The 14,785-nt window shown below is 35.4% G+C and overlaps 3 protein-coding genes across 3 annotated transcripts; all 3 read right to left on the reverse strand.

Moving 5' to 3' along the window:
• Positions 1 to 1,883: 1,883 nt before the first annotated feature.
• On the reverse strand, positions 1,884 to 5,859 carry LOC120333847 (vesicle transport protein GOT1B-like). Its single transcript, XM_039401234.2, has 5 exons — positions 5,459 to 5,859; positions 4,127 to 4,218; positions 3,455 to 3,633; positions 3,134 to 3,215; positions 1,884 to 2,791 (listed from the first exon to the last, which is right to left on the reverse strand). The coding sequence occupies exons 1-5, from the start codon at positions 5,481 to 5,483 to the stop codon at positions 2,753 to 2,755; spliced, it is 417 nt and encodes a 138-aa protein (XP_039257168.1). The 5' UTR covers positions 5,484 to 5,859; the 3' UTR covers positions 1,884 to 2,752.
• Positions 5,860 to 7,226: 1,367 nt separating this feature from the next.
• LOC120333830 (uncharacterized) lies at positions 7,227 to 14,108 on the reverse strand. Its single transcript, XM_039401214.2, has 5 exons — positions 13,950 to 14,108; positions 13,692 to 13,844; positions 13,417 to 13,556; positions 11,366 to 11,561; positions 7,227 to 8,164 (listed from the first exon to the last, which is right to left on the reverse strand). The coding sequence occupies exons 1-5, from the start codon at positions 14,106 to 14,108 to the stop codon at positions 8,084 to 8,086; spliced, it is 729 nt and encodes a 242-aa protein (XP_039257148.2). The 3' UTR covers positions 7,227 to 8,083.
• Positions 9,347 to 11,339, reverse strand: LOC120333843 (uncharacterized). The gene is made up of 4 exons (XM_039401229.2): positions 10,252 to 11,339; positions 10,017 to 10,169; positions 9,799 to 9,938; positions 9,347 to 9,721 (listed from the first exon to the last, which is right to left on the reverse strand). Exons 1-4 carry the CDS (start codon positions 10,408 to 10,410, stop codon positions 9,511 to 9,513), a joined length of 663 nt encoding a protein of 220 aa, XP_039257163.2. The 5' UTR covers positions 10,411 to 11,339; the 3' UTR covers positions 9,347 to 9,510.
• Positions 14,109 to 14,785: the final 677 nt, after the last annotated feature.

Consider the following 14,785-nt stretch of genomic DNA (forward strand, 5'->3'; position numbering starts at 1 on the left):
CTTCTATGGGGCCCTTCTGAATGTAGTGTAGATGAATAGGGACTGATAACTACTTAGTCAATGGAATCTGTCATTCAGCAGCTGCCTCGCCATTATCACAAATTATTTGGATCGCGATATACTTAGACTAAACGTAGATGACTCTAGCGTTGTTCTGGTAAATACTAATGGCTGTCCCACTGCGAACTTGACCCATTAACTCATGATTCAACAGACGATTAGAGGAACCGCAGGTGCTACTGCAAACCTGGCATCAAATCATCTGCCTTCAAAACTGGGGCAGATCATCCCCGACCCTTGACCTCGGCAAAATTCTTTACAAACATCGCGAAATTTTTCATTATTGAATTAGAGTATTTTAGCGAGCTAGCGCATGCAGACCAGCATATCTTTTATCGCCATTTTGTCACAAAGTGTTCAAGCAGGAGCCACGAAAAAATTTTACAGCTGATTTTGAAAGCTCAGTCTTCCCATTCTCTCGATGGAGTTTACTACAACTACAACCAATGAATATATATATCCAGTGGTGGGATTCAGTCGGTTCTATAGAACCGTCTCACGGAATTTTATGAGACCAGCGAACCGATTAGCATTACTGAAAAAACATGACTTTTTGTAGCAGAATCGGCTGAAAAATATGTGATGGAACCGGCTGACAAAAAATTGAATCCCACCACTGTATATATATATATATCCTAATTGCTGCAACCTAACTAAAACACACCCGGGGACATAATCTGAGTTATTTTCACTTAAATTTTGTAAACTCAACGAAAACTTAACAAATAACAAACAAAACTACAAAAACGAGTCAGCGTGTAAATCATGTTGAAAAATCTGTGAGCAAAAATGGCGTCTGAACGACTGCTTGAACTTCAATAGTATATCATCGTCGACTTCTTGATGATTAGACCTTGTCACTAAAATAAACAAGGAGGTCGATGCTTGAGGAAGCATTCTTTGTTAAAGGGAACGACGATCAGACCCGGTATTCCAAGCGCGGGTTCGCTAGAAACGCACTACTGCTTGTATCCATAAAACTGGGGAGCGCTACTGGGACTACTCCATCAGCAAACATACAGTGTGGAGTTGGAATATATATCCAGAAAAATTTCTCTTAATACAGTCACGCAACAACTGCAGGAAATATTGACGATTCGATAAAAAGATGTCGTTGACACGATCTTTACATAAAAATGATTAAATATCAATTATGAAACAACGACAGTCAAACCTCAGCCTTTTTGTTTGGTGTTTAAATTATATTTTACCTATCGCAATACCGTTGCAACTTTAATCGCAACATTATGTAATATGATGCTAATAGAACTCAAGAAACACTATATCCCAGCGAGAAGCACGAAAATGCTTTCTTTACTTCCCACTCAAGGCGATGGCGGTTTTCCCAGCTTTAGCAATAAAGCTTTATATACCCATCCATATTTCTGATTGCCGTTTACACAATTTACCCCACCATATAGAAATTAGAAATACGAGGCATATATATGTATGCGAAACAATGAAATTTCAAATGTAGCCCACTTGAACCAGAACTCCACGACTTCGTTCGTTCGGCCTGATATTTGGTTGTTTCATAGCAAGTAATTTTATTCGAACGCAATCCATTTACCGAAAGATAAACCCTTTTTGTATATTACCTTTTCAGTTGAATATGAAACCTACGTAGTGTTTAACATACAAGTTAATTTTCGTTCTATATATAAAAGTTTGCTCTCAGCGTGGGGGACCACCTCTAACTCGCAAAAACGTATAAAATCAACGTCCAATAAATTCATTTTGATGGATTTTAACCAGGGGACAGACATACCGAACCTGTTAGCATTGGTTGCTGCTAGCGATAGTTTGTAAAATGATCATCGAAATATTATGTACAAAATGTGTACACATTTTATTTGCATATTGCACAATTACATTAGATCACCACACCACCGAAGAGACCAAAATCTAATACTAAAACAAACAAGCACACAAAATTTATTTGTCCAACATTAAGTGTCTTCCGAAAGTTATCTGGAATGCATGGCAAGGAAGCAACGCAATGGGTGAACAACTTCGCTGCAGTTACGCATGCCATGAGGATAATTATTTTATTGCAAAAGTTGTTAAAATACAGATATTGTATATATATAAACATTACTTTAAATTAGTAAATTGGAAGATGCACGTTGGTCTTTCTTATGGATTATGTCTATGGGCTACCAAACAAACACACAGCCTTGGTTCCTAATCTGTAGAGAGGATGCAAGGTTTCATGATGCTTTTCTTGAATATTTCACATTATCCTTATGTGTTAAAAAGCCAAGATGTATATCAGAATATATTTAATTGAAAAGGCAATCAGAAACGAGATATTAACTAATATTATATACGTCCCAAACATGACACAGATATGGCACATCCCTATTACTCCCTAGCAAAAAAGTTACTGCTTAATGACTACCAATGTATTCAATCTGAAAATTATCCTCCCAAAAACTAAATAGTATTGGAATATAGAAGTTTGAATTGCATTGGTTGTAAGTTGTAAAGTTCATAAATAAATATTTTTCAATCAATGCCTATAAATATAAAATGCAACAAAATATTAAGGTTACCCATTTTTTTTATTAGAGCACAACCTTCATTTTAAAAATTGAAATTCTGCCATTGTGGAGGCATTTCGTCATACCAAGTTGGATGAAAGCACCATTGTCAAATTATAAAAAAAACAATGATCTAGCAAAAATTAACATCAAACCATGGAACTCTGCCCCTCTAACTTTTCACACAGCTGAAAAAGAAAATATAATTTTGAGATATAAATATTCTTATGTTATGAAAAGATGAAATATGAATAAAGATATTCATTATATCAGCTGTTGTAATACATTAATGATGGATTTAGAAATAGAAACATTAGACAAAACTATCACTTTAAAGACATAAAACAATTTTTTTATTGATAGTGTTTATATGAAACTGAAATACAATTATGAAGATACTATATTCAGACAATAAAAATGGAATAGGGGCAACTTGCCAAGGCTTTATCCACTTATCTTATATTGTTATGCATATTTCAATAAATTTGAGCTTGAAAAAATACAAGATAATAACATGTAATAATACAAACCTTATTTATTACAGGAATGGCAAGAATATTTCCAATTATTGGTAACCTCCTCAAAAAATTGATTATAACAGGAAAAAAACCACTGTGAAAATGAAAAAAGTACAATTGGTAAATTCGAGTAAGGCGAGGTTGAACTTTGAAAGGCAAAAAAAATGTGTTGATTGACTCAAATAGTTTTCAAACAGCTATAGGGATGCGGAATGATATGGATATTGAATTGGTTTGAATTTAATTATATTCTATAATAAAAAATTATCACAGAGAAACCAACATTGTAGAATAATATCGGATGTATTTTATTAATCAAATAAACATACTTACCTGAATAGTAAGAAAAATCCATATGTTTCAACAAGCATTCCAATCAAAGGCCATCCAAACAACACTATCAAAATCCCAGCAAAAAAGAATCCGCTTGATTTGATTTTATGTTTTTGAAAAAAGAAATTGAATGTCCTTTGCAACCCGATGATAAATGATAAACCGCTGATGAATAGAAGCTAGAATAAAATATCATAGAACATTGCTATTTAGATCTGTCATTTTGACAATCTGTCCTAACCACCGTTTGTAAAAATCAGTTAATATGGGACTAGAATAATCAGATGATTGTACATGCATAGGTATATACATAAGATTATGTAGACCAGGGGTGTACAACATTTTTTGTCGCTGGGACATATAACCAACTCCAGACATCTAGATGGGCCACACATGTGTGTTAACAACAAATTCCAGTAATAAAGGCACTGGAAAAAACGAGAAAGATTTAACGATTTAACGCAGCGAAAAGAGAAAAAGACATTGTGTATTTTTGATTCAAGATAATTTAAAAATATCATCTAAATAAAGTTTTATGATTAGTGATGATCTGTTTACAAATTTAAGTTCAACGTCAACATGAGTTAGGTTTTATTTATATAACAGCTAAGAATAGAAGAAACAGACAAATAAATAAACTTGGTACTATTTATTTATATTACTTCTACTCACATTTCCAAAAGCAAGTAGTACTCTGTCAAAGAAAAATATCATTCCAATGAAGAGAAAAAATGCGCCAAATCCAGTGAGACCAATCCCAATTTCTGAACAAGGAATAAAATTTGTTATCTTTACAATTCAATCACAGAAATACATTAAGCAAGTACTTTTCAATATGCAAGTATTTATCAAACAAGACTACAATGGTAAAACAGGAGTCCATGCTGGGACATCATATAGTTAGTCATAAAAATTATCAAACTTTTTCAGACAATTGATACTAGGCTAAGCAGTATTATTTAAACTTCTGGGTCATAAAGTTAATCTATCTCTGAATTTTTAGCAAGAACATTGCCATAGTAGTAGTCAGAAATCAATCGACTAGTACAGAAGTAGCTTGAACTCTGTTTGTTTAGAATAAAGCTACTTGAACTACTTACTATCCCCCACCACTCCTTTTCTAAAATCTAAATATCTTTTGTTTGGGTTCTTTTTATCATAAATTAGGTTAGCAAGAGTATTGGAAAATAAAAAAGCAAATGCCTAACTTAAAAATAAAATTATTGAAAATTACAATATATAAAAGTATAATGAACTTCTGGAAAACAAAAAGAGCACCCATATAACATTAATAAGTTGATTGATAATTATATAAAACTGAATGTAGACTTACTGTATTATTAAGTACCTTTTTTTTAAACCACACATATTTTAGTCTGGTTAACTTTTGTAAAATTCTGAATAGGCAATTTCAGGTCTGAAGCTGTGGCGCATTAACGGGGGGGGGCATTGGCATTATGGGGCACGACTGGTCGGAATAATGTCAACTCGGGTCTCATGTAGTTTCTTACCTAACATACTTCTAGTGAGCGTAGCATGAAAATTTTTTCACGTATCAATCCTAACCCCCACCTGACTACACCATCCAAAAATTACGTCATTACGACGTCACAGTGACGTAATAGAGCCCTTCAAACTATACGAACTGCCATCCAAGACGCGCAAACAAGCACCCGAAATCGAACAGTTAGTTCTCTTGTCGCAACGATTCCAATAGGAGAGAGACCGATAACGTCAGTCAGTTTTTTATCGTCGGCGCCAATGCCGTTTCGGTTGATCGTGCGTATATTTGGCAAGCTCTATGCCGTGATTGTGATGTCGTAGTGATTTAATTTTTGGATGGCGTAATCAGATGGGGGTTAGGATTGACTTATCGAACAATTGTTATTCTACGCCCACTAGAAGTACATTAGGTACGAAACTACACGAGACCCGCCAACTCAACTTGAACATGTAAGTCAGTACAGTTATGGGCTGATCAACTAATTCAATAATTTGACTTACTTTGAGAATCTGTTACAGATAACATCTTAAAGTTCGATTATTTTCCAGTCTTACAACCAATTCACTACAGAACAGCATGCAGAACTAGAGTAGAGTACGGTATTCAGGTCTTGAGGCTAATGAGCTGACTTCTAGTTTGTCAATATTTAATCTTGTTTCCCTGAAAATTGAACTTCGGACTTTGCACTCGTTGGATTTGGATAGTCCGGAGTTAACGGTGCCACAACACAACAGTGCCGTATATTATTATGACTCCAGATCTTGAGTAACAGCTACTATAAAACACTGTTAATGTTAAATAAGATAAAATTGGCACGACAATACCGGTACCGGTATAGCCTAACGCAGGTTACATGCAAATGATAAAACAAGAACACGTTAACGTTCTATTTTCCGCTCGGCTGATCTTCAACAACGCAGCTTAATATCGCCACCTAGCATCAATGTACATTTCGCTCTATCACTTTGGTGTTAGTCAATTCATTCGGATATAGATCACACTTTCCAACTAAGAAAAAAAATAGAAAAATGAATGATAAGTACCAGTGGTACATTTCATAAATGAACGATATGTACCAGTTGTACATACATTTTCCGTTCTTATCTGGCTTGTAGAGCTCCTGAATGTTCTTTAAAACAACCATCCCCGTAAGAATGCATCAATACTATTACTGTACTTGTAAAAGTGTTTCAAATTGCAACGCTAAACGCTAAAAAAGTGGTTTCAGTGAGGACTCTGCGGTACACGACTAGGGTTTCGCCAGAACAGTTTAGGTTCCGCGAGTTCACATTCAAATTCCTGAGTCGATATTGCTATATGTAAAATGTTTGAATCTAATGACCATTACGTTTGCCACTATTATAAACTTGCTACGTTTTGAAGATCCTTTTAATTTGGCAGTATTAAGTTTTTTTTTTATTTATCTTTATACAATTCTTTGTACAGTTTTACAACTATTGGGCTGGGGATTTTTCAATCCTCTGGAATGTTTCAATGGAGTTCGACTCCACAAAAAAAACTAAAAACCACTGGAAAACGGAATAATTCTATCTAAAAACTAACCAACTACATATTCATGTGACTATGGGATAAGTACGCTTAATGTCTCCCACTACGACTCCGAGTTATAGGGTAACTGAAGTCGCGTCCTGTCCCTTGGGTCCTCAAATTAATGTCTCCAAGCCATGCACCAACAACTGAACAACACTGCAATCTGTACACCAACAATCCCGTACACTTGTGTTGAAAGGTACTTTATTCTGTGCATTGATAAGGATCAAAAAAATGCAGCTAATGTTGACGCCAGTGTTAACCGTCCTGGTGTTACAGTATTAGTGTTAATGATAATTTGACTGTTTTGACAAGGGCTCAAAGAACAGCCACCAGTATGCTAAGATACAAAATAAGACAATGATCAGTATAACTATACATCAAAACCTATTCGGCTAACATATGAACGAGAATATCGGTCGGAGACCGAAGACTTGTCGATCAAAGTTACTTACTTACTCTTACTCCATAGCACCACCGCGTGTCACATCACTAATTAATTATTAACTCGCTAATTATATGACATAATTCATCCAAAATCAATAGGCTTCTGCTCCGAAATACGATGAATGCACATAAAAAATTCGGAGGTGATTCAACCTCGCTTTTGTGAGATATCGCGTCAATCTAACAGACAGACAAACAAACAAATACCTATCAACATACTTACCGATCAAGATCGATAAGTAAAAAACTTAATAATTTTCTTGGTAACCCCTGATAATCATTTTGTATTGTATGGCATAAGTATAACCATCGCACAAGTATAGAAATACTCATTATTAATATAATATATAATCGCACAGCATCCTCCCTGATCCGCAAAGAGCAACGAGCGTCTACCTCGTGGCGAGACAAATTCTAGAATGCCGTAAAGCGCGGGGGAGTCAAGTGTTACGTCACAGTAAAGATATGCGATGCAAAATCATAAAACGGGACTTCTACAGTGACTTCTTATCCCATACATGAAATAGTGATTCTGACTAATAACTTACGAACCAAATATCATATGACACTTGCATTGAAGCAGCTTTATATAACGTAAAAGTTTATTGCATTCCTTCATATCGAACTCAAATTTACTACCGTGTTTCCCCGAAAATATGACTGGGCCTTATTTCAATTTTCTCCCAAAAAAACTACCCTAGGGCTTATTTTCGGGGGATGTCTTATATTTTCATTTATCAAAAATAAAACTATAAAGTAGAGAATTACGAGATTTTCAAACATAGAAAATATGAAAAGCGATACCCATGACGTTTTTAGTCAAAATAACTGCAAAACATAGATTATCAATCATTTAAAACGTGTCGGAGAGATTTCTTGTTATCGACTAAGTAAAAAAAAGTTCGCGCTATTGACTAGGTCTTATTTTGAGGGGCTTATATTGAAATCATTTTTAAAATTCGGGCTAGATCTTATTTTTCGGGTCGGTCTTATTTTCGGGGAAACACGGTACTTTATTTAATCTCAATCATTGCTCTTTCTTTTTTCTCTTCGACTTGTTTTTAATGTTTTGTTCTCTTGGAGAAGATGTTAAGTCTGACTGTTCAGATGCAGCGGCACGTCTGTCATCAGATGGCGTAGGCAGGATAACAATACTGGCCATACTTGAAAATGCAAATAACACAACTCCGTTGATTCCGCCTAAGAACCTGTGAAAGGAATCCACAAGTTAGAAAATTCCCATTACACATAAATAACAAGAACAACTACAAAAACAAAACGATCCATAGGTCCACTACATGTCCAAGAAAAGGTTACGATAACAATTAAATTTATGAATCGAACATGAAAAACTATTTAATATTTCCCAGTTATTTATTTCCCAATTAAGTACCCAGCTTGGGCTGGCAAGTCATGTTAAAAACTTCAAATTAAACAGAAGAGAACACTCTACTATGTTGGAGTTTATGAATCTTTATCAAATACTGTCTGCATAAATATTCGAGAAAAGCCTGTTTGTTTTGGTCGACGAAAACAAAAACGTACCTGCATAACGGCTGTACAATCAGAAATAATAAAAGCACATTAGTTGGCGCCCTTCGATCGGTAACTATCACTTGACCTTGTCTGTACCGATGCATAAACAGTAACATATATCCAATATTAATAAATCCATAATAAGAAGCTATAAGATTGATAGACATAGCCAGTGTATGTCCTACTGTCCGTTTGAATCAAATACTATCCTGCTAGTTTACGGTAAGTTGTCGCATTACATGTTTTATTATATTATAGTTAATGTTTAACAAGTATTTAGCAGTCCCGCGACGTCTAACAAGCGGTAGAAGAGAAAATAACCCTAAATCATTGTAAAACGTTCAAACGTGGCCATAACATAAATAGTAGGTCTGCTTGATAAAACTTATATCATAAACTTGATTCAATTTCGGGATATCGCTTACGATTGACGAGAACGACATTCAGGGGGAATGCTGCTTGAGCAAACCACAAAGCGAGCGTCAGTGCCGTTCTATGGTTTTTTATGACGATGTGCACGACATAATATTGCACTGAGTTGCAGTTTACGCGCTGACGTAACGGATATTTGTAAATAGAACATCGGAACTCGGACTACGCCAACAGATTGCGACGATAACGGGTAAATATTTGCGGATTCGTTGGTGTTAACTTACTGCGTCTCGTTATTGACCGATGTTGAACTGAAGTAAGCAAACAAAGCTTCCCTTTACGAAATTTCTCTATAATGTCTATTACTTAAAATATTGGCCGAATAGTACACACGACGTTGCCAGCAGTGATTCAAGTGTACATATTGCAATATAATGAAACTCCAAATATAAAAGACGTGAAAATAATATGCAATTTACTGATAAAATTCAAGAAATTTATTCGAATGAAATCCAATATGCACAGATCACTCTTAGAAACATTCGTGGCGCTAAACTCTGCTAAATTACAATACTCGACGTAGAGGAATTCTCGTTCAAGTCATTGTCCCGGTTCTTCATTGAAATGTTGCAATATTTATTTGGAATTACAAATTCTTAGACATAAGACTACACTTTGTGTGTGGTGAGGGAACATTCTCGAATATCTTATCTCCAGTTATAGGATCAATATAGTCTTTGTAAATTACATCTTTCAGAGACTCATACCCCATTTTGTCGCATATCTTCGATGTGAATGCACTTACTGAAAATGTGAACCTCTTTTCGCATCCTTCTTTCAGAGCTATTTCTTCCGACCTACCGAAAAATGTGACATCAAAAGTAATTTAAATCTAATTTATTATTATGTTAGGTTATCCGCGGTTGCTACCTACCTCTTGTATAGCTCTGTTCCAAGACCCTTGTTACCGTGGTTTGTTTTCGAACAGAGCATAGTTGACTGCATATAATTTTTCGTTCCCATAAATTTTTCTGGCGCAACCAGATTTTCTTCCCCTGACAGAGTTGTTAGCATCTTAACATAAAATAAAGCGGTTAAACTTTAAAAATAACTTCACCGCTATAATGAATCACGTTTATAAATAGACTTTACCATCCCATATTGCTGCATTTCTTTAGGAAGTTGGCTTAAGTCAATATCGGGTATAGAATCTCGTTTCTTCGCCAACAAGGTTAAGTTAATTCCAATTAATTCCTTCGTTTGTTTATCAAACGCTCCGAGACTCGCTTGATGGCTTATACTATTCTGCAAGAAAATTGATAAGAAAAATATTTAATTGGAGGGAAACTAATAGCGAGTTGTTACAAACAAGTTTGTTTATTCTTACCTTGGCCAAGTTCAGATAAACAGTGCTGATTTTTTCCTCGTCCAAGTCCAGTGCGACACAACAGGGCTCACGGGTGATATATTCGGCAAGTATCAGATTCCATACCGCATTAAAATCTCCCTCTTGAAGTATTCGAAATTCAAGATTTTCAAATATCATTTTATCGTTAGTTTAATCTTCAGAACAATCGAGAATATATCAGTCCTTAATTCGAAAATTTCTATACTATTAAAACACGGTAGCGACCCGTCACTACCATCGCATATCCGCTTCGGATGGTTTGACTCGAGTAAAAGTTTTCCGTTACAAAACATCTATTTGATGTTCGTTCACTCGGGTAATACGGCTCTGAAAACGCTCACGTGCACAATACGGTGCTTGCGGTACAGACCGCGGCATTCTTTCGTGGACTTGCTATGCCGCACGCAGCAAAGTGACGTAGGAAGTTTTTTCGTTTCAAAGCGCAAGATAACTCGGACTCGTCAGAGCATGACGTTCGATGACGTTCAATTTTACTGAAAAAATACCTTTTCGTTTTCTTATTTTATTGGACACATGAGTAGACCTATTATTCTTTATGATAGTTTGCAAAACGTGATGCGGGTGGAACACTGATGTGGGTTGCGGTTTATCGAACATTTATACAGTGTATATTTAACCGTCAAAACTGTTACCGGTAAGTTCTATATGCGTTCAACTGCGCTTTTAACAAAAATCTGGATATATGGCTGAAGTAATACAAAGCCCTGGTCGAATTGAGTTAGTCCATATGATGGAAAGCTTTGCGGAGTCAACAATTGAACCTCTAATCTACAGGTCACGCGCAAAAATATGATCTGCAATGCAATCCGCGTATTCGAATTCGAATAGATTGCTCTATTAATTAGCACTAGTTACGGTATTATTGAAAAACACTATAAAATGAATATACTAAAGGCCAAATTTATTACCATCGTCATAGCAATTGCAGAATATTTGACTGAACGAGGTATATTTATCGAAAATATTTCATCGTTTGCACTCATAATGACTGAAGTTTGTAAAAAATAATGCTGCCCTTGACACCGGCAATCATATTACAAAAGCAAAGTGAGTGATTTCAATATGTTTTTACCATAAGACTGATCTTTATATGAGGGGGAGGAATACTCTCTAGAATTTTTCCTCCGGATACAGGATCAACATAATCTTTATAATATATATCTTTCAAGGACTCATATCCAAATTTGTCACATATTTTAAATGTGAAGGCATTTGTACAATAAGTGAACCTCTTATTGCATCCTTCTTTTCGAGCAATAGCATCTGTTCTAAATAACAAAAATAGGAAAGTGATTATCTTACTATTTTATCGATGTTGCTTATTACTAAAAAATAGCTGATGGACTCGAAAAGGAACATAACCCAAATGAAAGGATGTGAGCGGAGTTTGGATAGGGTGTCTCCAAAATGTCGAGTCCCACTTGTCCCACTTCTCCAACTTGTCCCATTTGTCCCCCATGTCTCACTTGTACCACTTGTCCCACGTGTCCCACCTGTACCATTTGTCCCACTTATCCCACTTGTACCACGTGTTTCACTTGTACCACGTGTCCCACTTATCCCGCGTGTCGAGTGGGACAAGTTGGAAACGTGGTACAATTGGGCCACGTGGTACAAGTGAAACACGTGGTACAAGTGGGACACGACATTTTGGAGACACCGTTTTTTTTTAAGACACCTGTTTGGATACGTATAAAACAAGTCTATTTAGTGATCAAAATAGTTATATTCATTTTTATCTTCCAACTAAAAAATCCTTCAATAGAGAATTCGTCAGGATATTAGCTGGGAATGGGTGTCTAATTGAACATTGACGAATAATTACAGCAATTTGACGAAACTGTTCACGTATATCACGGTATATGTCTTTCTTATAAATGATAAAACTGTTAGACTTTAATAGTGGATGCCGCAGATAATATCATCTGTGCGACCGATTGATAACAAATTGCATCAAGGAGATGGGAGGTAAATTACAGCTTAGATTTGTCGAAAGACTTAGAATTTGTACTAAGCAATGCGCCTGGAAAATGTATGATCAGAACTATGCATATTTGCTGAAAAATAATATTGCACTTCGACCAAAGTAATCTTAATTATTGTAAAGTTCGAAAAAAGGAATATTGTATCATATCGTCACGCTAATAACCGAATTGCGTAAGTCATTTTTGGCGATTTTGAGTTTTTTTTTTATAAAGTAGGCATTTATGTAATGCTGCACACCTGTCTGTTAACTCAGAATTTATTTTAAGAATTCCGAAACCCATAAAAATCGAGATTTAGTATGACATGCACATTTGTGCAATTGTTTCGTCATAATGAATTATCATTGTTACCGTAGGACTATTGTGACGTCACAAAAGCAAATTATTCTCGGCGAGGTATTTTCGAGTTTTTGCATCTCGGATTCTAACTTAGCGCGTATTAATTTGAATTTATACTACAGAATAGGAAGGCGTGCACTTGTGATATTCACTGTCCGAGTCCAATTCACCTTGGTTGGCTTTTATATTGGATGCATTGCTGTTTTATTCTTTATATTTAATCTTATTTCGGTGAGTGTGCAGAACGTGTTATATTGATGAAATATATATTTTCAAACATAAAAAATAATGTAATTGAAACTGATTAGCTATTTTGGGGATTGGACATTGTAGATACTGAGAATTACACTCGTTTTTGGAATGTTTAGTTTTCAGGACTGGTGTATATAGTAAAGTTGCAAAATTGCGTATTTCCCCAAGTCATAGACACATTTCTGCCTAAGTCACAGTGCGTCATTATGACGTCACTTAACTGCGTCATACAAATTAACTTAAATCCGGCAAATTATTGACTCTCAATGGCATAAAAACATCATTAGGAAGTTTTTTACGTTTTTCCTTAAAACTGCTAAAAATGACTTACCCAATTCGGTTATTAGCGCGACGATATACTAATTAACCATAGAGGGTTGTAATAAAATATGCAGTTAAAACACTTTTAAATGTGTAACTGACAGCTTTACGTAAATTTTGTTATTCCCCTTTTAATTAACAATGGACATATATAAATTCGGCGGGGTATCGGATTCTAACATTTAACACGGCAGGATATAGTTCATTTACTAATAATCGAACTGACCTCTTGTATAACTCTGTTCCAATACCGGTATTAGCATGGGTTGATTTTGAACATAGCATGAATGACTGCATGTAGTTTCTTGTGCCAAGGGCTACTTCCGGTGCGCTCGGACTTCCACCTCCAAGTAGAATTGATACCAACTAAACATCAAACAAAAAGGTAAGATATAGTAAAATAAAGAGGAGTAAAATATCAATGCACAAAACCAATATAAATTCTACAGTTAACACCGCATCTGGAAAACTACGAAATATAACTGAAACGTAACGTCTCACCTTTCCAATTTGTTGTTTTTTCTTTGAGCTTTTACCTGAGCCAGTAACAGATATTGGCCCACGCTTCTTTCCCAATGCCGTCATGTTAATTCCAATCAAATCACCGGTTTCCTTATCAAACACACCAATGCTTGACCGGTGGGAGATACCTTCCTATATATAAAAAATGGGATTATAAGACTATTTTGCTTTCTCCTTAAAAAAAACGCTAATATACCCTAAATATTAGTTATATATTATAAGATAAATTTGCGTCACCTTGACTGGGTTTCGAAACAAGTCATTGCAATCCTCATCAGTTAGCTTCATAGCTACAGAGAAGGGTTCTCGAGGAAGAAATTCTTTAAGTACTAGATCCCACACCACACCATAATCCTCCTCTTGGAGTACGCGAAATTGAAGTTTTTCAAATGTCATCTTTCTCATTGATATAGTATTATAGTGTTCATGAAAAATAATGAGAACATCGCATCAAATTGTGTGTGGGAATGATTTTTTGATGACTGCTCATGACAAATCAGTATGCAACGGATGATATTTTTATTCACTTTTATATTATTTTTGAACTCCTTTATGACACGCTGATATGAGGTTGCTGACGAGATAATCGCATGCTAACCTAGGGGGAGAGAATTGTAACTTTGTGCGCGTTCTTACCCTCGTGCATGCATTGTAATGCCAAATGTTCGCGTATCGTAAAGTTGCACAATCGAATTGAATCCAAACAACAGATAACAAATTACACTTAACTTAATGCGTGGTGGAAATATTAAAATACACAGTAACTATCTTTATGTAATCGCTACACTACTAAGATTATACATATACACACAGGTGCAGACAAATACTGAGCGAATTCTATTGCTTATCCATTGCAACGATAATACCCATCTGAACTATCGCAACACATAGTTAAAATTGAAATATATATAGTTGTTGGCCAAGAGTAACTGTTCGCAACTATAATTGCGTTTCTCAGTTTACCGCTTTTAAACGAACATTGCCTATCTATTTACTCTAACTGACCGGTTCACTTTGTGCAATGTACCATGAGGTATTCTTTTACACCCGCTCGACCCCATCAGCAGAAAAAA

Source organism: Styela clava, chromosome 15 (assembly GCF_964204865.1).
Source record: "Styela clava chromosome 15, kaStyClav1.hap1.2, whole genome shotgun sequence".
In the NCBI taxonomy this organism is placed as follows: Eukaryota; Metazoa; Chordata; class Ascidiacea; order Stolidobranchia; family Styelidae; genus Styela; species Styela clava.